Source organism: Spermophilus citellus (genome assembly GCF_964194105.1).
Source record: "Spermophilus citellus genome assembly, chromosome: 9".
Classification (NCBI taxonomy): Eukaryota; Metazoa; Chordata; class Mammalia; order Rodentia; family Sciuridae; genus Spermophilus; species Spermophilus citellus.
This window is the reverse complement of record NC_138191.1, coordinates 26,321,336-26,344,673: the sequence shown is the minus strand read 5'-3', so window position 1 is coordinate 26,344,673 and position 23,338 is coordinate 26,321,336. Positions and strand designations below refer to the sequence as shown.

The following is a 23,338-nucleotide window of genomic DNA, read 5'->3' as shown; positions in this document are numbered from 1 at the left end:
GTTAGCAAAGGAAGAATTGGGATTGTTACTGAACCCTCTTTTCCTTTCAACTTCCTCAGAGAAGGCCCAAGGGCCTTTGAGTGGACATGTGAGCCCATACATATCATAGATGCAAGTTTCCCATGCACAGGTGGAATCAAGAGCCCAAAGGAGCAGTTGTCCATCAGATAAATATAGAGATCCCTCTTGTGTGTATTACCCATTGTTTATACATGTGCTTTATCATATATAATGGGTATACATGAAGTATATCATTATTATGCATACTTTTTAATTCCTTAGGATGAGTTTTCCTTTCTTTAATAATGTGTTTGTTTCTCCTTTGATTTTGCTTGATTTTTATTATCTCTTTCTTCCCCAAAGCACAACCTACCTCCACTCTGATTTTCTAGTGTTTGGCAAATATATCTGGGTGCTATTGGATTTTACAAATCCTGTCTTACTTGCACATACTTACAGAGCATGTCCTCAATGATGGCACAGGTGTCTGCAAACAGAAAATAATTACAAGAAAAATTCTGATGAGCAAGAGGAAACTAGCATGCAGATTCCCTGGCCTTCAGGCTTCAGGTATGTTGGCTCTGGGATGCACTTGACTCCTTTTAACTCTATAAGACTGGAGCTCGTCCTTCTGCAGTGATTTCTCTTCACCTGTGCTTGTCTCCAACAGCAGATGGAGCCTCTGTTGGGTCTTATCTGTATTTCCCATGGCCTTGTAGCCCTGACCTGCCCTTCCATCTACATTTTCTGTTTACATTCTGAACTCTGCTCTGTTCTCACACCTGGTCTCCTAATATTCTTGATAACTGACACAGGGAAGCCCAGTCAGATTAGGGTCCCAACCTTATGAAGAGCATCTTTCAGACACATGCTACCTTCCCTTAAATTCTATACTTTCTAGACTTTTTTGCCTTCTGTACCTGATTTCCTTGACTTCATTACCTCTTTCTGCTGGGAATGAGTCTTTCCTAAGTTACTAGCACATAGATCTCTCTCTGGGGGTTTTCATAGGGAACAAGTCTAACTCAAACCTGGGTTGTTATCTTTTTTAAATATTTTTTTTAGTTGTAGTTGGACATAATGCCTCTGTTTCACTTATTTATTTTTATGTGGTGCTGAAGATCGAACCCAGGGTCTTGTACATGCCAGGCGAGTGCTCTACCACTAAGCCACAAACCCAGCCCCCTGGATTGTTAACTTAAACATGCAAATTAAAGTGTCATTTTTTATTATGTTTTTTATTACTTTTTAGTTATTCATGAGAGTAGAGCCCATTTTGATATCGTATAGAAGCATGGAATATATCTTAATCTAATTAGGACCCCAGGCTTTTGATGTACATAAAGGTGACATTCTCTGCATTGTGTTCCTATATGTACACAGCAAAATTATGTCAGGTCCATTCCTTTTCTTACCATTCATTTCCTTTCCTTACGGTACTCTTTTTCCTTCATTTCCCTTTGTCTAATACCTGGAACTTGTATTCTTCTCCTCTTCCCTCCTTAGTGTAGATTAGCTTCCAAATGTCAAAGAAAACATGTGATATTTGTATTTGGGGAGATTGACTTAATCCACTTAGCATGGTAGTCTCCAGATTCATCCATATATTGGCAAATATCATAAAGTTATTCTTCTTTATGGCTGAGCAATACATGTTTGTGTATATATATATCAAAACCTAGGTTGAATCCATAGCTTAGCTATTGTGAATTGTGCTGCTAAACATATTGATGTGACTATATCACTATAGTGTGCTGAGGATAGCCTCTTCAACAAATGGTGCTGGAAAAACTGGAAATCCATATGTGGTCAAATGAAATTTAGTCCCTCTCTCTTAAAACTGAACTGAAAGCATATCAAAGACCTTTGAAGTAGACCAAAACCCTGCATCTACCAGAAGAACATGTAGGCCCAACACTCTAACATCGAGGCTCAGGAACTGAATTCCTTAAGTACACTCCTAAAGTTCAAGAAATAAAATCAAACATCCGCAAATGGGATGGCAGCAACCTGAAAAGTGTTAAAACTGATGAGTAATCATCCTGGATAAAAAGCTGTATTGCAAGACCAGAAGATGGTGAGATAGTGGAAAGCTGCATTACCTTGACTCATGAGCACAGCAGCAGGAATATATCCACTTACTGAGGTTGATGAAAAAGGAATTTCACAAAATATAATAGTGTACATTCAATTGGACTAGGGAATCAGAAATTTGAGTACAAAAACAAAGAATAAGAATATATAGATGCCAATGCACCTGCCACATGGGTACGGAAAGCAGCAAAGATTCCCCACAAATGGAGGGGAGAACACAGAGAAACACAGATTTAGTACAGAAAAACCTGAGATCAGAAAAGCTGCCTAAACTTGGTTGATCCAGAGGTTGCAGTATTTAAAATCTAATTTAAAATTAGAGAAATGTAAATCAAAAGTACACTGAGAATTCACTCACCCCACTCAGAATGGTAAATATTAAAAATAAAAGCAACAGTAAATGATGGCAAGGATGTGGGGAAAGAGATTCACTTAATACATTGCTGGTGGAATTGCAAATTGGTACAACCATTCTGGAAAGCAGTGTGGAGCTTTTTTACAAAACGTGGAATGGAACCGCTATTTGACCCCATTATCCCACTCCTCACTTTATACCCAAACAACTTAAAATCAGCATACCGCAGTGAAATAGCCACTTCAATATTTAATAGCAGCTCAATTCACAATAGTCAAGCTACAGAACCAACTTAGGTGTCCTACATCAGATGAATAGATAAAGAATTTGGTATACATACAAAATGGAATACTACTCAGCCATAATGAAGAATAAAATTATATCATTCTCCAGTAAATGGATGGAACTGGAGACTATCATGCTTTGTGAAATAAGGCAGTCCTGAAGGCTTCCGAAAAAGATTTTCTCCAAATTTTTTTCTCCTCTTTTCTTTCATCAAAAGGAAATCCATCATTTCCAGAAGTAATATATTGTTATTTTGTCTTCAGTTTACTAACAATGGAATAATGAAAACACAATAATGAATAATGAAACACAAAGACTACAGCCACTTTTAGTTTACAGGGAAGTGTAGGGTGGGCATAGGTTAATTCCCAGTTACTGATTTCTACTGGAGACATGAAAATGCCTTTTCATCCTCAAGAATAGCTCAAACCTTTTTTAACAGTATTCTCTTGTACCATATCAGATCCACAGACATATAACAGCCGTGTTGGTAAAGGTCTGGGACTAATGACTCTCCATTCAGTTCAGGCTTCCCCTGTGTTTGTAGTGAGTGATGTAGAAACTACTCATTGACTGACTGGATGTTTCTGAATTTGATTTCAGGGAGTGGTGCAGAGGAGGAGAGTGGAAAAGAACAGGACTTGCTGGCTCCCAGGTAACAATGAGTGTTAAGAGCCTGGAAGAGGATGGGTTAAATATGAGGAGGGTCCCCAGATGAGCAAACCAAGAGATACAAAGTGTCCACACTATTCACATGCAAAGGCAAACACAAGCTGCTGGTATGACTGCATTCCTCAATCACGGAAAAAGTCCATCTTTTAAGGAGGTGTTTTTCTTTTCTCTGTGGTTCCTGTCTGTATCCAACTAGAAGTAATCAAACTAACTGAATGTTTTGTTTTTTTGTTTGTTTGTTTGTTTGTTTACCTCACAGAATCTACATCTCCTGTCTTGTATGGGTCCATTGAGTATGAGATATAAATCTGGTTTCTTTCTGGTTGATAAGACTTTTTGGCAGGAATGTCATAGCCTTGGGTGGGGGGAATACACATACACACACACACACATATAAAAATGCATGCACACACACACACACACACACACATAAAGTCCATTTTCTGTGTATGCTGTGGCTCTTGGTTGTATCACACAGGGAGATTGGAGTCTCTGTCCTCAGCTCTTTTCTAGTCAGTAGATTGAGCCCCTCTTCCTATCTCCTGTCATGAAGACATGTGCACCCTGCCCACATCCTAGGAGGATCATTTTCTTTCTCTTTGAAAGGAGTACCCTCTTGCCCTTCTGTGACCACTCCCTTAGGCCTCTATTTAGACCAACTGGGACTCATATTTACTACTCTCATTTAATCATACTCTTTATCCCTCCAGTCTGAGACAAGCCCCACAGGAGGAGAAAGAAATCCTGCAGGACGTATTGAATGAGGGCTGTAACACTTGCCCCAGTCACTCTGAATCATCAGATATCCACCAGCCCCCATGCTTCAGTGCTGATTTCTTGGGTGAGCATGAAGTCTCCCTTTGTCTAGCTGCAGCTCATGACTACCCCATTAAAACACAAATGCACTCCTATTAATTATACTTCTGAGGGTCCAGTGACAAATTCAGGATGGTAAACCTAGAACTAACAAGAGCAGGGAAGTTGTAGAGACTGTAACCTACTCACAGGTACCATTTATGTGTGTGCATATCAGGGCTCTGCATGACCTTATTCTTACAACCTAGGACAACTGATCTCTCCTACAGTGTTCTTGCTCATGTTTGATCCTTTGATTACAAGCACAAGCCTATAATCCCAGCTGCTCAGGAGGTTGAGGCAGGAGGATCTTGGGTTTAAAGCCAACTCAGAGGGCATGGGATGTGGCTCAAGTGGTAGGACAGTCACCTAGCATGCATGAGGCACTGGGTTCAACACTCGGCACCATAAAAAAAAAAAAAAAGATATTGTGTGTCCACCTAAAAATAAAAAAAAAAATTAAAAAATTTAAAAAGCCAGCCTCAGGAAAAAGCAAGGCAGTAAACAACTCAGACCTTATCACTAAATAAAATACAAAATAGGCCTGGGGATGTAGTGCAGTGGTCATGTGCCCCTAAGTTCAATCGCAGTAACAAAAAAAAAAAAAGAGAACATTGAAATGGTTAATCTTGCTTACATTAAAATGCTAGTATCAGGTGGTGGAAATGTTGGTTTATACCAGAAAAGTTCTGAAAGAGGAATTTCCTTCTAGTACACTGCCAAAGTTAACTTTGAGATCCTTAAAAATAATCCCTAGTATTGAGAAAAATGAGGCTCAGGTATTTTAATCCTCTTCCTAGAGAATGAAACTGGTTCTGTTTGAGAATTGTGAGGGGGCCCAGAGCCACTAAGTCTTGGAATGAGCTTTGTGGAAGGAAGGAAGCTGCAGTTAGTGAAATCCAGAAGAACCTGGAAGAGTATCCAGGGCTCAGGAGACCAAAATGCATTTTGACTTTGTCCAGTTACATGAAGAGCATTCCATAATAATGATCCACCCAGTCAGAGACATTGTGCATGATGGATCAGCATAGCATCTCAGACTATTTCTTTAAACTCAACATGTGAGTTCTTCCAGGTTAAGTCCTTTAGTTGCTCCCTGAATTATATATACATAAATTATGTCTTCTTCTGAGGGAGGTGTCTGTACTGGAATGAGTAAAGTGGAGTTATTTAATGACTTCTACATTTCTGAATATGTTTACAGAACACCATGACAATGAGGACAGTGATAAAGAAGAGTCACTTTATTTCAGGTAACAATGAATGACCAGGGGCTAGAAAAAAATGGGTAAAATAAAAGGGGTGCAGGAATCCTAAAAGTACAGAGCATAAGGTCAAATGTAGTCAAAGTTTCTTAAAGGCACAGTAGGAGTGCTGATTGCAGTGAAGTTGTTGATTCTATCCAAGATGATGGAACCCATTAGCAAAGTTCTCTGTCTTCTTTATGGTATTGTAAGAGTGTGTCTGCTCAAGAAGAACTGAGCAGCCTTGGGCACTTCTAGATCTTAAATAAATCATGTGTTCCCTTTGTAAAGGTCAAACTCAGGATGAGATCCAAAAATCATTTCTGTACTGTTTTCCTGAGCTCATCAACAGGTATTCCATAGCAAGAAAAGTAGATAGAACAAAAATGATATCATGTCATAATATGGATGTGCAAAGAAGGCAAAATGTCTCTGAGACTCTTCAATTCAGGAGACTATTGATCAGACACTTGTGTCTAAAATTCACCATGCTTTATGCACAAGGTTGGCCCCTGCTATGCTTCTCATTGTGTGATCCTTCTGTGACTGGACCTTATAGGCAGAGCTGTGCCCTCTTCCTCTTGAGCTTGTTATCTTGTTATCAGTACACTGAGCAATGGTGGCCCTTGGTCTCTCTCTCATACCATGGCACCTAAACTATGTCCTTGAGATGAAAATGGTTTTTTGAATCATTTTTGAAGGGAGGCACCTGTTTGGGACTCCACCCTTCAGCTTTGAATCGGGACCAGCTGGGAGACTGTAATTTCTAAACCACCATGATTTCATCTTTTGTTCTTCCCTGCCTCAGCTGTCCCAGCAGTCTCAACAGTGAACTGGAGGAAGAGGAAGAGAATGACCTCCAGCTGGATGAAAAATATTTTGGGGACTCTGGTCATCCTGATTCATGTGACACACAAGATCTTGTCAGAAGCTCTGTGTTCCCATCACATGAGCCTAAAGTCAGCTCTACTGTGGATGGAACCAGTGAGTACTTTTATCCTAATTCAGATGAATGCAACTTGTCTCTGGTAAATCACAAATTCTCTGCACTCAACTCCACTATCTAGGCTGAGACATATGCTTGCAGAGCCAGGAGACCCAGTTTGTTTCTCAACAGGTGTAGAGGTCAGGTGGATCTGAAGCTTTGTTATTTTTCTTGCCAGGTCAGTTTATTTTTAATCCTGGTCTGCACTGTGCCAGCCATAGTTGCGAGTAGACTGGAGTTAGGAGGAGGGGATTAGAAGCACCTCACAGACATCACTACAACTTGTTCCAGGAGGGATTGGTCAGACCTCAGTCTTTAAAGGGGGTTAAATCATTCCTTCTGCAGTGTCCTTGGAAATTGCATTTATTTTCTAATGATTTCCTCTCTTCTTTTCATGAGATAGAATACTCAAAAATCATATGGAAGTCTCTTATGGTTCTTGAGTGTTGACTCAGTTTCTCAGCTTCCTCTGAGAAGGCTATCCTTCAATCAGTCATTCCTGTTTCTGTTCCACCATACATTGCTGTAGGTTTCAACCCAAAGGAGCACAAATGATTCTTTCCTCCAGAGATTACATGTTGAATCATCTGTTCCGTCTGAGAGTTATGTTCTCATGTAAATTGTCAATGGCCAGTGTACATGATGGGGAACTGGCCCAGTTATTCAGACAGCAGAGAGCATTTCTCTCCACAAGTTCCAGGATTGTCACTCTTGTTGAACAAGAGCCCTGAGTGATAGTAGCTTTATAGAGTATGTAGAGAAAAAAAATATATTCTTCTTTCCTCTCTCTCAAGGTAGAGTTCAACTTTTCCTCAGATAAACTTTTGAAATTCTTGAGTCTTTAGTCATTAAATCAGTTTTTAGGAAGAGCAGAAGTCTGTGATGTCTCCCTGTATCCGAATGTTTTATAGTAAAATTAACTGACTAAATTTATTTCCCAACCCTTGCTTTAGTCAGTGCCTTTTCAGGTGTGACCATGTTTTTCTTTTTCCCATTTCCACTGAGGGGCAGTGATGCAAAGGTGTAATCTCAGTGTCACAACATTTCAGAAACAGAAATACAATACATGTGGTGAACTATAACCACTGCCAGGTGATCTCTGTATACAGACTACTCCATTAAATCCTCAAGAGACACTGTCCACAGTTGGTGGTGTCTCTACAGTAGTGCTTCGGACACTGAGATTCAGCATGGTCACTGCCCCCAAATCTCCACTAGTGTGTGGTCGGAACACAGGGCCCATGTCTGCCTGACTCCTCAGCCAACATATTTTTACTGCTGTGCAGCCTGATCTTTCAAAGATGAGGCTGGGTTGGGTGTTCACCCATTCCTAATTCTGTATGTTACAAATGTTTTTGAGACAATTTCAAACAGAAACAGAGACATTGCTTCTCTGGAACAAAGAATTCATAAGGCCTCTCACATGGGTTGTTGAGCTATTAATCAGTATACTTTGTCCCTGGGAAGAGCCAGTGCCTCATCCATTCCCTCCAAATAGAGCTGGACACAGTCACCTTTATACATGAATCTGAAATGAAGAAAAAGAGCATTCTAATTGTACAAATATTCATCCTGTGTGGGTTCTCTGACCCTAATGTGTATATTGTGAACAGGACACAGGTGTAACTACAGTAGTGGTGCTGACCTGTCTACTCAGACCTATCCTCTGTGTACACAGAAAGCCCTGCAGAAACAACATGAATATAACTAAGCTACAACTTGATATTTTGTTGAGGACTTTCCCATCTTGCCCACTAATGGCATGTAACAATACTTTCAGAATTTGATAAATGGCTCCAATAGTTGTAGAGGATCTTCTACTGTGAGCCTTGAAAAATGTCAGCAGGGTTCCTCCCTGCTAAAAGCAGGCAACAGAAAACATGACAAAATTCTAACCCGATTTAAAATATTTATTGCAGATGACCTAGAGGGTAGACCTGGCTCTGTGGTCATTCACAGAAGTGGTAGAGAGAGCGAGTCTACATTGAGCTACAGCCACCTTGATACTAAATTACCCCAAAGCCCTTCAGTCTGAGTTCAAGGTAGTTTAAATGTAATATCCTTGTGGGAAGGTGAGACTTTCCCAAGGGACTTCACAGATTTGGCCACTTTTCATAATAGACACTATATATAGGAGGGGCTGGAGGTTTAGACACAGTGGGAAAAAATATTGTACACAATGATTGAGGGATCCAGCCTCAAGGAACTGAAAGAAGTAGATTGAAGGGGAGGAGATTTGTTTTTGATATAATGAGACTAAATAGGATTTCATGAAAAGGAATGGGCCAGGATGTCAGGGGTTGGACATATAAAAGGAGTTCTCCTTCCCACCAAAATTATGTAATGATAGAGTGGCTGGTAGTAAGCATGGCATACAAGACCTTTGTGAAGAAACTGTCCACGTTGCCAAGAGTCCATGAAGAGATTCTTGTGTCAGTGGCCATTTTCAATCCTTCCAGGTCTAATCTCCTTTTTTGTCTGTTTCACCATTGCTTTCACAAACAGGTATATTGGTTTAAGATACTTTCTCCTTCAGGTCAAGAGGATCTCTCATGCATGTTACTGAGTGTCTTCAGTGACAGATGATTAATGATGGATGAACTGAGACTTGGGGACACACAGTACATGAGAGGCAGGGAGCAGCATCTGTAGACAAAGACCTGATTGCTAGAAGACAGTGAAGCAGAGTGAGAGTCAGGGAGGAGACAGCCTGACAAGGAAGGATGGTGTATGGGAGTGTTGGGATGTGATGTTGGATAACCCTGTGGGGCCAGGAATGAGGACTTCAAATGCAAGATGGGGAGTTGGAATTATTCAGGGGGATGTAGGAATACAGTTTTCACAAGCAGAGAGGGAACATGGTAAGAGCAGGACAGTGAATTAGAAGGCTAGTGAGGCTGGGCTCAGTGGTCCCAGCAGGAGGTTCTCTCATGGCCAGGAGTGTGAGGCCAGCATGGGTAACACTGTGCCGCTGTATCTTAACAAAAGTAAACCTGACGGGAGAGTTGATCTTTGGGGGACTTCACAACCAGAGAAGGTAGTGAGGAGGAGAGTGGAAGAATCTAGACACCAGTAATGAGAGTATGATGAGGTGTGTTCTCAGGGTGATGGAGCCAAACAGTCAGATTGAAGAAATTTTGAGAAAACTGAAGCAGATCGTGGTGACAATGAGGAATTTTCAAGGAGAGTGTGTGGAGAACACAGTAGTGGGCAGCAGGCCCTCTTGTACCCAGTTCTTCCTGAGCCTGACCTGGATTGACATGAGGCTGCTGGAAACCTCCAGTCAGTTTAATTTCTGAGGACATCTATTCATTTCCCTAGGGACATAGAACACAATTATATCAGGAGGAATGTCCAATTTGCCTCTGTAGTATGTGGAAAATATAAGGATTATGGACCCGGTCTCTCTTCACAGTTTCATACAATTGATTTACAATAAGGAGCCAGCTCCTCTGCTGCATTGCTTATAGCTGCTAAGAGCCTCCAGGGGGCAACAGACTGTACATGTGTATGGATTGTAGGTGGTACATAGACCACAAGGAATCATAGGCTTCCGAAATGCAGAGAGGGAATGTTATACAACCACTCGACACCCCTTTCCATGGTATCCTATATTATTATTAAAAATAAATAAAGTAAAAGTATTAAACAAAAATAGCTCTGCCAAAAGAAAAATACTGTATTCCTAAATATATATATATATATTGTAATTCCCACCACTTCAAGTTGGGATGTTAATATATTAGCCTACATAGTTGTCTCCTACTATCTAATTCTTGAACTAATTTTCTATTTCAGTTTGTTTTTTATTATTGGTACCACTGTTAAATACAAAACACCCGACAATAAGTAATGCTGCAGAGCTCTAGTAACAAAAAGCATGATATTGTCACAAAAATAGACCCAAAGACCAATAGGTCAGAATAGAAGACAGAGAGAAATCCACATACTTAGAGCCCTGTGGTACTTAACAAAGGTGCAAAAATATACATTGGAGAAATGAGCCTTTTTATTAATAAATGGTTCTGGGACAACTGGATAACTATGTAGAAAAATAACACTAAAACCCTATTTCTCACCCTGCACAAAACTCAAATGAAAATGAATCAAACACTTAGGAATTAGACCAGAAAACTTACAACTGTTAGAAAAGAACATAGGGCCAACATTCTACATATTATTGCTGGCACCAGCTTCCTCAAAAGTACATGAACTGAAACTATGAATAAATAAGTGGGACGTCATCAAACTACAAAACTTCTTCCCAGCAAAGGAAAGAAAGAAGAGTGTGAAGAGAGAGCCTACAGAATGGGAAAAATATCTTGGTCAGCTACTCATCTGATTAGGGATTAATACCCCAAATATATAAATAACTCAAAGCACTTCATACAAAAATATCCCAAATAACCCAATCAATAAATGGGCCATAGAAAAAATGAAATAGAAACTTCTTAACAAAAAAATTACAAATAGCCAAATAGATGAGAAAAGGTTCAACATCACTAGCAATTAGGGAAAGCAAATGAAAGCAATACTAAAATTTTATCTCACTCCAGAATTGCAATGTTCAAGAATATACATTAAAAAATGCAGGCAACGTTGTGGGGAAAATGTACACTTGTATAGTGTTAAGGGGACTGCAGAGTAGTACAAGTCCAGAAACCACTATAGAGATTCATCAAAAAACTAGAGATGTAAACATCCTATGAGGATCTGCCCACTCCTTGGTATTTTGCCAAAACTTCTAAAATCAGCATACTACAGTGACAGCTACCTCAATGTTTATAGCAGCACATTTCACAATAGCTAAATTATGGAATCACCTTAATAGATAAATAAATTTTATAATTCTGACACATATATATGATATGTGTGTAAACACACACACACACACACACACACACACTGGGGTTCTTCAAAGGCATAAAAGAAAATGAAGTAATGACATTTACAGGTAAATGGATAGCAATGAGAATATCATGCTACGTGAAATAAGCCAAACACAAAAACTCAAAACTTGAATGTTTACTCTCATGCAGAAACTAGAGTAAAACAAAGGAAATGGGGAGGGCAGGATAGGATATCATACAGATAAAGGAAAGAGCAGTAATGGAGAAGATTGAGAGGCAGAGTGCAGAGATGGGTAAGGGGAGGCAATGCAGATGATTGTTTTTTGTTGTTGTTATAGATGAACACAATATATTTATATATATATTTTTAACCTGGTGCTTAGGTTGATCAAAGGGACTCAGGCATTTGAGGCAAGTGTTCTCGACTAAGCCACAACCCCAGCCCCAGAATGAATTCTTAAAAAGTTGTTACGTGGACATATAAATATACCACAGGGGACGCCACCTTTATGCATAGGTAGAAAGAAGCAATCAAATATAAATTAATAGATGAGCAAAAAGAAGTTTAGTAGAGTAGATGAAAAAGATTTGGGAAATGTTAGGGGGAATGGGAGAAAAAAGAGAGGGAAGGGGGCAATCATGAACTGAAGTCAAATTGCATGTGTGTATGATTTTGTCTGAATGAACCCACTACTATGTATAACTACACAGTTCTAATCTTAAAAAAGAAATATAGGTAAGAAAATCATTATGAAATCATTATGTTTTCCAATGTCATTTATAGTAGGACAGGTTTTAACTACATTTTTATATTTTACATGATCCAACTGGCAAAGAGGGGCACTGAGACATTAATAGACAAGCTGGGTTTACAGGGCTTAGAGACCTAATCAGGTGCTTGGCTTTTTAGTTGCTCTTCCTTCCACCTCACTAGGCTCCGTCTCAGTATCACAGACCTTCCACACTCTCTAGAACTGCTTCCTTTTCTTCACCTAGGGGGACCTCAGTATGTGGCACAATGCTCCTGTCCCTAAGGAAACCAGGGCTGTGGAAATGTGCTGGGTGGCAGGCACATTTATTCCACGTGGTAGACATCCACTTGTGCCCCAGTCTCTTGCCTGCCTCTTCAGATAAGCATGTTCACCAGATTTCTCTGGCTCTCTTCAATATCCAGCCTCTATCTTGCCTCCCTAGTTTTAATTTGAGTGTTAACAGAGGTCCCACTCCCCAGCCTCTTGACACAACATTCCACTCTGTGTCTTCTGTTTTGTCTTTTGGGGACACCAATTGATTCATGCTCTCCAATCACCTCCATGGCCATATCCTCAATCACTTCTGCTCAGGTTTCTCTAAGTCTGAGCCTTGACATTCTCATGCCAAATATTCTTGGGTCATGTTAATCCTTATTTTCTCTGTTGTGCTGAATACACATTTTTATTTTCTCTGTTGTGCTGAATACACATTTTTCAGATAATGACCTCAAGTGTCAGGTGAAAGTGGACTATTTCATGGACTTTTTATTGTGGCCTGTAAGTAAGAGATATCTGTAAACTGCTAAGCACAGTACCCAGCTGGCAGGAAGTGCTCAGCATACATTAGGTTGCTGCCTTGCCCTTTTGGAGCTGCCATGGTGGGTGTGGTGTTGAGTCTCCTCTTCACTTCCTCCTGACAGGGCTTCCCTGTCACTGTTTTCCCATGTACCAGCTGAGATGCAGCAGCATGGCTCAGTCCCTGCTCTTCCTATTGTTCCCAGCCCCAGAGGCCTGAACTGGAACCTGGCTCTGACCCACTCTCCTCTTAGCAGGAACTCCTTTTATTGATAGTTTACATTTTGATGAACTTTTGTAATACAGAGAATTTGAACCCAAGTTCTTCTATGTGTGCCAGACCTGCCGTACTCTATAGAGTGGTTTCTTTTTCTTCATTCTACCACTGAACTGCACCCTAGCCCTTGATAAATATTTTAACATATACATATTTCACATATATGCATATGTATATATATTTTATATATGTATGTGATTTTGTGCATATTGAAGTTTCACTACAAAGCATTGTACTAGAAAGCACATAGAAAATTATACATAAAGGTGGTTTATGAAACTGTACCTAACAAGTTTTTACTGGAAGTTACATTCATGTGGAATATCCATCCATCAAACATTTTTTTCCTAAATAATAGAAACATATCAATCTGTTAACTTTTGCTTTTCTATGTGACATATATACGCTAATAATATGAGAAGGAAGTCCTGGCACCTTAGATCTTGTGTGGTGAAGGCTAGACTGTGCATGATATGGGATGCAGGCTGTTTGTGATGTCCTTGACACTGGTTGTTTTAACTCCCTAGATTCAGGTATTTCCTCTGTATTTGGGGTGTTGGCATAGATTTCTAACTCTGGTCCTCCACAGCTCTTCTTTCTCTTCTCCTGGCTCAGATACTGTCATTGTCACCAGGACAAATGGTATAAATATGACAACTAAAGGGCTTGGACACAATGAAGGAAAATTATTAATGCAAATAGCTGTTGGTCCTCTGTGTGTCATGGGAATTTAGAAAATTTTCTGTGTGCGACATCCTTTTTCCTGACAGAGAAAACATCGTCCATGTTCCTTGACTCCTCTGTGGCTGCCTTTCTTCTCATTCTTCTTCTTGCCACAGTTGTCCTATTGCTCTCTTTTGGTCATTGCCCTGTACACATTCTTATTCACTTGTCTGTGCCTTTCTATCCAGAAAACTTTCATGTTTATAATATTGTCCTGAATAGCCCACTTGTCAATGAAAACAAAATTTGTCTTCTGGAAAGTTTATCATTATGTAATGATGTAAGAAAGATTATAAAAATAAAGAAACCAAAAGGTGTCTATGGGCTTGAGCCACCCTGCATTTCTGAAGGCTGCCTTTCTTGAACCTGGGCTCTCTCACTGTCTCTGCACTGGTGGGAACTGAGGATATTATCATGAATAACAGCAGATCCTTATTATTGTGGTTTTCTTTTTCAGAGCTGGATTCAAATGATCCTTCAGGAATGAAGAACTCTCTGAAGCTAGAGGGTGATTCTATGGATGGCTCCTTCGCCAACAAGCATGGCTGCCACATCATAGGCCACATCGATGACTATACTGCTCTCAGAGAGCAGATTGGGGAGGGGAAACAGCTGGTTGAAAAGATCCAGTCTCTCCTGAGGCCCACATGCAACTTCCTGGGCCTTGAAGCTCAGAGCTCAGAGGTAGTCACACCTGTATCTCCTGGGTTCACCCTTTCTTTGTGCCCTTTGTCCTTAATTCTAGTTTCTTCTCCTCTATTTACTTTTGTGGCCTGTATCTCCCAATGACAGAGAAAGCATCTTCCAATTATTCTAGCCAAGCCCTTGCTTCCCTATCTCCTGATTCATTCTATGTTCTACTCTGTGGTACGGGAAGCCAAGTAGATATTCTCCCTCAGAGCCACAGAGATGTCTGTGCAGTGTTGCCACCATCCTCAGTAAAGTATTTGTTAAGAGTTGATGCCCTTATGATGTTGAAATCAGCACTGTCTCATGGTTCATTATCTGTTACAGTCATGCTGGCCCATGTGGATTAAAATCAGTCAGATGGACAGATAGTGAGGGATTTGCATCCTTATATGTGGAAAGAGTAAGAACCTGGCAATGGGAGGGAGGCAATCTGCAAATGCTTCTCTGTTCAGAGACAACAAGGGCCAATGGCTGTGCTGTCTGAGCCACCAGAGACCCATGGATGTATAGACAGAGCCTTGCATCCAGGTAACCCCCACTTCAGGGCAAGACACAGACCCCTATTTATAAACCAACTAAGGGGCCACAGGCCCAATGTGAGGAGTCACCTCTTGTGCCTCAATTCACTGGTGCAGAGGGGTCTTTTATTGCATGCGAGGAAGGTAAAAGGTCTGTAGAGGACATGACATGGGAATGAGCTTTGACAGCCTTATATAGGGTGTCCAGGTGAGGAGTCATTCCAGGTAAAAGGAGCCACACTTAAGTCCTGGGACCTCAAAGGGATGAGCTAGGGTTTTCCAGGTTCAAGCAGCCCCTGCTTTGTGCCTCATCAACAAAGGAAGCTTGAGTCTTGTGCAGGGCTGCAATGTCATGAGCCCTGAGATGTCTCAACTTCAGTGATGTCCATGGCTCCCTCCCACCTTTCCACAGGCACCAAGCAGCAAATGTTTCCATGAGCTAAGAAGCAGTGCTCATGCCCTGCAGCACATCCTAGATGAGTCAGCCTCGCTCCTGACCAAGTTCTGGAGAGCAGCTTTACCAAGCTTCCACGGCCCTGGGCTGCCTGGCAAAGTGGTAAGAGGCCAGTGTTGTCTTCTGGTATAAGCTTTGTTCTTCTGCCCCATGAGATTCTGTATTCTGAGTTCCAGGGCTTTCTGAGGGTCAGGAGCTACATAGGTTGTGCTGGATCTTAATATAGCATCCTGGAGGGAGACCCCTGGTGGATGTTTTCATTGAAGCTCTGATTACCTTACTTTGTCCTCACACCCCAAACTCCAAGATAATAATTCAAAGAGAAGAAAAGGAAATGGAGAAGCACAGACATAGATGCCCTGGTAATCTATAAATATCTGCTTCCAATAAATCTGAAGTTTGAGCTGAAATTCAGGGGCCTTTGAAGCTTCTCCATTCCTCAGGGCTTCTTGGTCAAAAGATCAAAGGAAGTCACTGTGATCCTGCAGCTTCTTTCAGTCATGCTCCTAGAATCCCAACACACCTTTTATCTCTGTTCCAGTCTGGGGAAAAGGTAGAGCCCCTAAAGAATTGTCCTGCCTTGGGTGGGCTAGTATCTGGATCCGCTCCCTAGTTTTTATTTCCATATTAATGTAACTTGTATGTCTGGGGAAAAACTATGCTAATTACAAGGAAGCACTTTACCATCTTCAGATTCGTACAGACATTTTGAAATGTGAACACTGTCATCAGGTAGCCCTGTGTCCCAGACATAGTATCTCTGAAATTCCAAGTCCTGCATGGATGGGAGAAGAAGGGTGAGACAAAACTTCTGCAAGGACTGATTTGGAGGTCTTGTTCACAGTTGGGAGTTGCTGTGGGTCTGGAGTCAGGGTCTCCTTGATCCTTGATTGGGGGCTTTCAGGTTCTCAACATTCCTACCTGTGGTCTTTTTTCCAACTGTTCTGAACTGAGGGATTGAGAAGCTATAATGAAGGAAACTCAGTCTGCAAGTGCTGAGAAGATTATAGAGTTCTAATTCTGATGGGCAGGAACCACAAAGAACTGGATATGTTTGGTGTCCAAACTGTTGTCTGAGAGCTTGTCCTTCTTCCCCAGGATGAGTCAATGGAGAGGGAGCTCCTGGATCTGCGAGCCCAAGTATCCAAACAGGAGAAGCTCCTTGAGAGCACAGCTGAGCGTCTGAAGACTGCCAACCAGCAGAAGGAGAACATGGAGCAGTTCATTGTCAGCCAGCGTAGGTGCCCCTGAGCTGTGGAGCAGCAGAGGAAAGGGCTGGTCTTGCAGATGTCCCACTTGTGCTGCAGATAAACAGTGACCACAGAGGCACTGGAATGTTGGGAGGGGAGAGTCTGATGCACTGGGTCCAACCCTCCTGTGACATGAGCAATTGTGGTTGCAGAGGGAGCAGGGACAAAGGGGTCAGCAATAGGCCATGATTGAGGGGTGAGAAGAAAATGCTCTAGAAAATGCATGCCCAGCAAGTAGAGCCTAGCTGGAAATTCCTTCTTTGTGGGGCTCTTTTCTTCTTTCAGTGACCAGGACACATGATGTTTTGAAGAAGGCAAGGACTAACTTGGAGCTAAAGCAACGATTGCGTCTTACACAGTCACAGAGCCTGCTTCAAATACATCACCATCTGACATCAGATCTGTAAGTGACCCTGACCTCCTTTACCTTCTAGGAGATATCTGGTCCACCGCACAGGTCTTAGCTCCTGGATAGCCTCCTCTTAAGACTCCATACCTTCACCCTCCTGCCCGCTCAGCTTTCTACCCTGTTATTATTCTCCTCTCGTCACCATCTCTCCCCTTTAGCCCAATTTTCTCTCCTTGATGTCAGTGAAGCAAGGAGTCAGAGAAATGCAGTTCAGTTGGTCCTTGAGGGAAGAAACTTTCAAAGTCTCCCTGTGAATCAGTTGTCTACCAAGAGATCTCGAGGCCATATGTGCATTCTGGACTTTCCTGAACTACTTTATGAAAAACCAAATAAGGCATAACCTTATAAATTGACTTTAGTGCACAAAATTAGGTTAAGAACAGCATTTTATTTTAACACCTCATTTTCTTTCAAAAACATGAAGGAAGATCCACTTGGTCTCCTGGATATAAAAGAAAAAACTGATAATGAAAAAAAGACACTTTAAGGGAAATTATATATATATATATATATATATATATATATATATATATATATATATCAGATATTCTCTACATTTATTTAAATGCTGTGCTAATAATTCCCTAGAAATCCTATTAAGAGAAACTTGATGTGTAACTGATTGTTTTAAATATGAGACATTAAACCTTTCAACTTATATGGTAAACATCAGAGCCGTTGAGCCTTCTAGGAATGTTCCTAAGTTGTACCCTGAGAGCCTTGACACACAGAGTGTGATCAAGCATGGGATGTATATCAACTAGCTCTTGCTTTCTAATTCCCTTTGGATCTTCTCTGAGGATTGCTTTCTTTCCTGAGTCTCTTATCACAACACTTAGAGGATTGGCTCTGTACAGCCTCCTCCTATCGCTGCCAAGTTAACCCACAGCCTCCAGTTCCTGCTGGCTCCCTCCAGTGTGCAGCCCACCCTCTCCTTGTTCATGATTTCTGGTCTCTAACTCCAGGCTTAATGTTAACTGGTTGTATGCCTTTGGCTGGCCCCTTTGCCTCTGTGAGCTACTACCCTTCATCTGTTAAAGGTGGACCTAGACTTAGATAATCTCTGAGGTCCCTGCCAATTTGACTTCTCCTTAAGAAAAATGAGACACACACTTAACAGGGGAACTTGCCTCAATATGTCCCCTTAAGTACAGGCTGTTTCTACATGTGTATGTTTCATGCTCCATCCTTATTTTCCTAGAATATGACAAAGGCCTTTATTTTTCTTCAGACCATATAACATGTAGTATGAACTGGGTAATAAAAGGACAGTAGTAGGATCTGACCATATGATATGCAGTAGGGCTATGGCTGGGGCACCAGGGATTTGGGTGCACAGGGAAGCTTATCCTCTAAGCTGGAACCTGGAATCTCCTCCAGACCCAGTGCATCCCCTTGACTCATTCTTTTTACCACCTCCCACCATGTTTATACCTTCCTGCATGCTTTGCCCTAATTCCAGTGTCTGGGCATCATAAGTGGGGTCTAACAGTTCCATCTGAACAGGATTCTTTTGTTTACTTGCAGGTGAAATCCTTAAGGGTCCTTCTGTGTGCTCCAGCATTGAGACTCTTGCCTTCCAGGAGCCACAAAAGAAGCAAAGCCACCACAGGTCCCTTAAACACGAGGAAGCCTAGGCCTAACCCCCTCACCACATCTGAACAACTGTCTATCTGCTAAGGAGCACCTGGGCCCTATTCCTTCAAATCTGGTGCAGGTCTGAAGAGGTGATCAGAAATGTCTCCTACTAGGGTAGTCAGAAAGGCAGAATGACTTCCTGGCAGTGATGGAATACCAGTAGTCAAAGACCACCAGGCTTCTCACTAGACAAAGTGCACCTAAGAGTGCATGCTAAACCTCGAGACACTGCTTCTGAACAGCCTCACTGACACAGCACCTGCCACAACACAGTTCTCACCTCAGCAGCTCTCCTCAGAAAATCAGCTCTGGGGAAATTGTTGCCTCCTACACAAGGGTCATGTGGTTCCAATGTAGAGCTCCTTGGCAGTTCTAGAAGCACCCTAGTGAGCAGCAGGGCCCTGCTGGACAGTGTCAGTGAGACTCAGCTAGCACCTTTCACAGATCCACACCTGACCATGTAGCTCCTCTAGGCCAAGCCAGGCTGGAGTTTGCACTGCACCATCAGGTCTCACCTCTTTGAGTCCATGTGAGGAAGGAAACTGATGACTTGCTAAGAGGCCCTCTCATTTATAGCCTAGCACAATCTGCTTCCTTTATTCACTCATTCTCCAAATTTTACTGCCCCCACTCCTCCACATTAAATATGCTGTGCCATTTTGCTAATCTAACTTCCCTCAGGGGAATATGAGACTGATGTCCACACCAAGTCTATGCAAAGTCTTGCATATGGCAGCCTCTACTTGTTTCTTAGTGGTGTGGGCCAGGCCCCAATTGTACTGAAGCCTCCTTTGTGTCTTCAGAGTGCTCCTAGTATGCGTAAATGTAAGATAGAGGTTTATTTATGTTGCTGTAGCTATACGTTGAAGGCCAACATCACTGATGGCAGGCAGGGTGAAACTGTAACGGTCTTTCAGTGGCTTTTTTTTCTTTTAAAGCAAAGTTTGTATAAATAGTTTTTTTTTTGTCTTTGTTTCCCATTTCTATATTAGTCCCTAGAACAAGTGTTAAGAATAGAAAATAAAATAAGTCATACCCCAAAAAACAAAGACTGAATGTTTTCTCTGGTAAGGAGATGCTGATCTATAAAGCAGGGTGGTGGGGAATGAAGGAACCTTGGATTGGACAGAGGGGAGGGAGGTAAAGGGAGGGGTGTGGAGGTGTGGAGGATTGTGGAATGAGAGGGACTTTAATACCCTATATACATTTGTGACTACACTACTAGTGTTGACTCTGCACCATGTTCAGCCAGAGGAAGTGCTCCATTTGTGTACAGTACTATCATATATTATTAATTAGAATAAATTTAAAAATTAATATTAAAAAATGATAAAAATATTTAAAAGAATAGAAAATAAAACTGTCGTGAAGAAATTTATTGGCTAATTCTGAGGTCTAAGTTTTAAAAAGTGACAATTTTTCCTCCTTGCCATTTTTCAAGAATTTCTAAGATAAGTGATTCTTAAACTTTTGATGTGCCTTTACAAATTCACAGGGAAGGACATATTTTGCTGTTTGTTCTGCAGCATTAAAACTCAGGAGTCAGGATGGCAGTGGAGAATTGGTTTCTTTCCATCCTGGGTTTGAGCAAGATAGAGCAGAACATTTTCTTTGACCTGTCTTCATCTTTGGTGACTGAGAGGTATGGAAAGCTTTTATAAAAACAGGTCACAGTGGGGGAAAAAGGCAGGAAATACCCAAGAGTGTATTTAGCTAGACTGTGTTAATCAGGAACCTGTCTCAGTACATGTTCCCCTTTGCAGTGCCCATCAGGGCCAGACAATCCATCAGCCTCCATCACCAGTATAAAGAAGATCAAAATTAAAAAGAATTTGAAGATTTTCATTTTCAAAAGGGGGTCTGTTTTACACTCAGCTGTGGGGATTGTGGGAGCGACTCCCTGGGCTGTAGTATCAAGTGCTTTAGTGGATGTGGGACTCTAATCGAGGATCTGCCTCTTTATGTAAATATCCCAGGTAATACTGATGCAGACACAGTTTAACACACTGATGATTCTGATACAGGTGGGCCACAGATGACAGTTTAACACACATTGTGCATGTCATTGAGTCACAACAATAAATTTACTTAAGAACCTTAATTGATAATCATCATTTTATAAATTTTGGAATAAAAATCTTAATCCTTCAGAAAATTCTTGTGTCCTTTCTCCTTTCAGAATTAAAATAAAGCTATTAGTCTACATTTTATAAAAATAGTTAAAAATAAACACAAACAATGACAGAAGAAAAACTGTAATCATTATCAACAAAACCACCACCATTACCAGCAGCAATAACAAAATACCCTTCAATAGACCTCCCTGTGTAGAGACATGGCCACTCCCTATGGGGAGATGTGAAGTCAACCTGTGCTTTACACTCAGGAGTTTTAAGTATTTTCATGAGTGATTTTGACTTTGAAATACAGAGGTATTTGCTGGCAGATTTAAATGAATGGTTGGAAACTGCTGAGACCCATTACTTGAATCTAAAAATAATGTAATCAATGGTAAGGACGTGCCTGTATAGTTTCACAGGGAAGGGAATATTTTGCTGGTTAAAAGATACTATTATGTATTTTAAGCGCTACAATAGGTAGCACTTTTCTGACCCTGAGTTTATTGCAGCAAGCCTGCAAATTTCCTTCTTTTACTTCTGAACTTCAAGGGCTGGTATCCTTGATAAAATAATCAATGGTCACAGGACAACTCAAATATTTCTTCTTAGTAAGTCAGCTTACTATGAAGCAACTTTACGATGACAACAGCAACATATTACCTCTTGTAAGTCTGAGACTGGTGGATACAGTCCCCAGCTACTTTTGGAGAAAACTTTTGAAAACTATTGTATTTCCCCATTTATGATTATAAGAAATAATTCAAAATATCTGTTTGAATTAATAATTTTTTAAAAGGCAACAGCAAAAGCTGGAGTTGTAGCTCAGTGGTAGAGCATTTGCCTGGCAAGTGTGAGACACTGGGTTTGATCCTAGCACCACATAAAAACAAAGGCATTGAGTCCATATACAACTGAAATAAATAAATAAAAGGTGACAGCAAAATATCCTTGAGGCAGATTCTCCAGTATTTAATTTTTTATAAGTATATTCTATCCCTGTTGTGGCAGAAACACAGCTCATTCTGTAAGAAATAAAAAAAAAGGAGGGGAGGCTGGTGCAGTTCATATAGTTCAGTTCATAGAGTGCTAACCTTTGCAAGCACAAGACCTTGGATTCAATCCCCAGCACCGGGAAATTAAAAAAGGAAAGGAAAGGGGAAAACCTCAGTCATATATGACTACCACTGTCTTCCAAGATTTTTCTAATTCAAATAAAATCCATGGAGAATTCTTTGAGGAAAATAGAGTGAAAGTCCATAAAGGGAGACAGAAAAGAAAATAGGACAGGTACCTATTGTAGCACCTTAAATACAAAATACTATGTCTTGACCTGCTGTCTTAAGACCTTCAAAATTTACAGAGAATTCATCATAGGGTTAGGGTTAGGGTTATGAAATAATACTTGCCACAGTCTGGCTAGGCACAAAATAACCGAGCCGCCACACAGCCTTGTAGGTTCAAAACAGGAACTCCTTTATTCTCCTCACTCCTGTGAATGCCAAGAACGCAGCCTTCTCCCAGGACACACCACACACCAACCAGAAATCTCTCCTCCAGAAATCCCTTCTCCAGCACTTCCCCAACCAACCAGAACTCACCAGGAATCCCTGCAAGAACTCCAAAGTTGCAGGCCAAGTTGGACAGCTGGGGTCTAATATACAATTGAATACACAGCTTAACATAACCATCATCATCTCAATGGCTTGCTGGCATCACCTCTCAACCACTCCCTTCTGGCAAAAATGCCATGTGTCATCCTGACTCAGCTGTGGCCCTCAACAAATACTCTATTTTTAATGGTGAAGTAGAAGAACCTGGAGAAGGAGGAGGAGGAGGAGGGGAAGGAGAAGGAGAGGAAAGAAAAGGGAAGAGAAAGAGGAGGAGAGAAAAAGATAAAGAATGAAGAAGATGTGCTGTGTCTTTGGAAATCTGCTAGGGGCTCCATTGCCTTCCAAATGCCTCCAGGATTCTAATAAATATAGTCATCTCCCCCCTCAATACAATGGCAGCCCTTTCAGAACTAAGTCCAACCACCCCATGAAATTACAATTTTCTGCCCTGAAATTACAATTCTGCATTTTTCTCCATCGCTGTCTCCTTCACCAACAAGTCTTCTAATCTAGTTCTGAAATCAGAAAAGAGGAAAACAAAAAACTCATGCTTCATACTGTTTTAGAAAATTAATTTGGAGACACCTCCAGCACTGTGGTTTCCTATTGAAATAAAACAAACCACAACTCAAAACAGAAAAAGGAAACTCAAGATTAATCACTAGACACCAACAATTAACTTGCAAATAAGAGCTTTGTAGTTGAAACAATCAAATATTTTGTCTTTTTTCATTAGCACCTTAAAATTTATTTCCCTTACCC

General features: G+C 41.0%; 1 protein-coding gene across 1 annotated transcript; it reads left to right on the top strand.

The window, feature by feature from the left end:
- The first annotated feature begins 510 nt into the window (after positions 1 to 510).
- LOC308656594 (myomegalin-like) lies at positions 511 to 19,074 on the top strand. Its single transcript, XM_081307838.1, has 6 exons — positions 511 to 570; positions 14,345 to 14,571; positions 15,508 to 15,651; positions 16,648 to 16,786; positions 17,085 to 17,202; positions 18,736 to 19,074. The coding sequence occupies exons 1-6, from the start codon at positions 522 to 524 to the stop codon at positions 18,737 to 18,739; spliced, it is 681 nt and encodes a 226-aa protein (XP_081163964.1). The 5' UTR covers positions 511 to 521; the 3' UTR covers positions 18,740 to 19,074.
- Positions 19,075 to 23,338: the final 4,264 nt, after the last annotated feature.

What these genes read in the sequence shown, in the direction of transcription:
- LOC308656594 (XM_081307838.1), top strand. Translation starts at nt 522, where the DNA reads ATGAGCAAGAGGAAACTAGCATGCAGATTCCCTGGCCTTCAGGCTTCA. An exon ending in TTGAAGCTCAGAGCTCAGAG is followed by an intron (nt 14,572 to 15,507) that starts GTAGTCACACCT and finishes ACCTTTCCACAG; the next exon opens with GCACCAAGCAGCAAATGTTT. An exon ending in CTGGGCTGCCTGGCAAAGTG is followed by an intron (nt 15,652 to 16,647) that starts GTAAGAGGCCAG and finishes CTTCTTCCCCAG; the next exon opens with GATGAGTCAATGGAGAGGGA.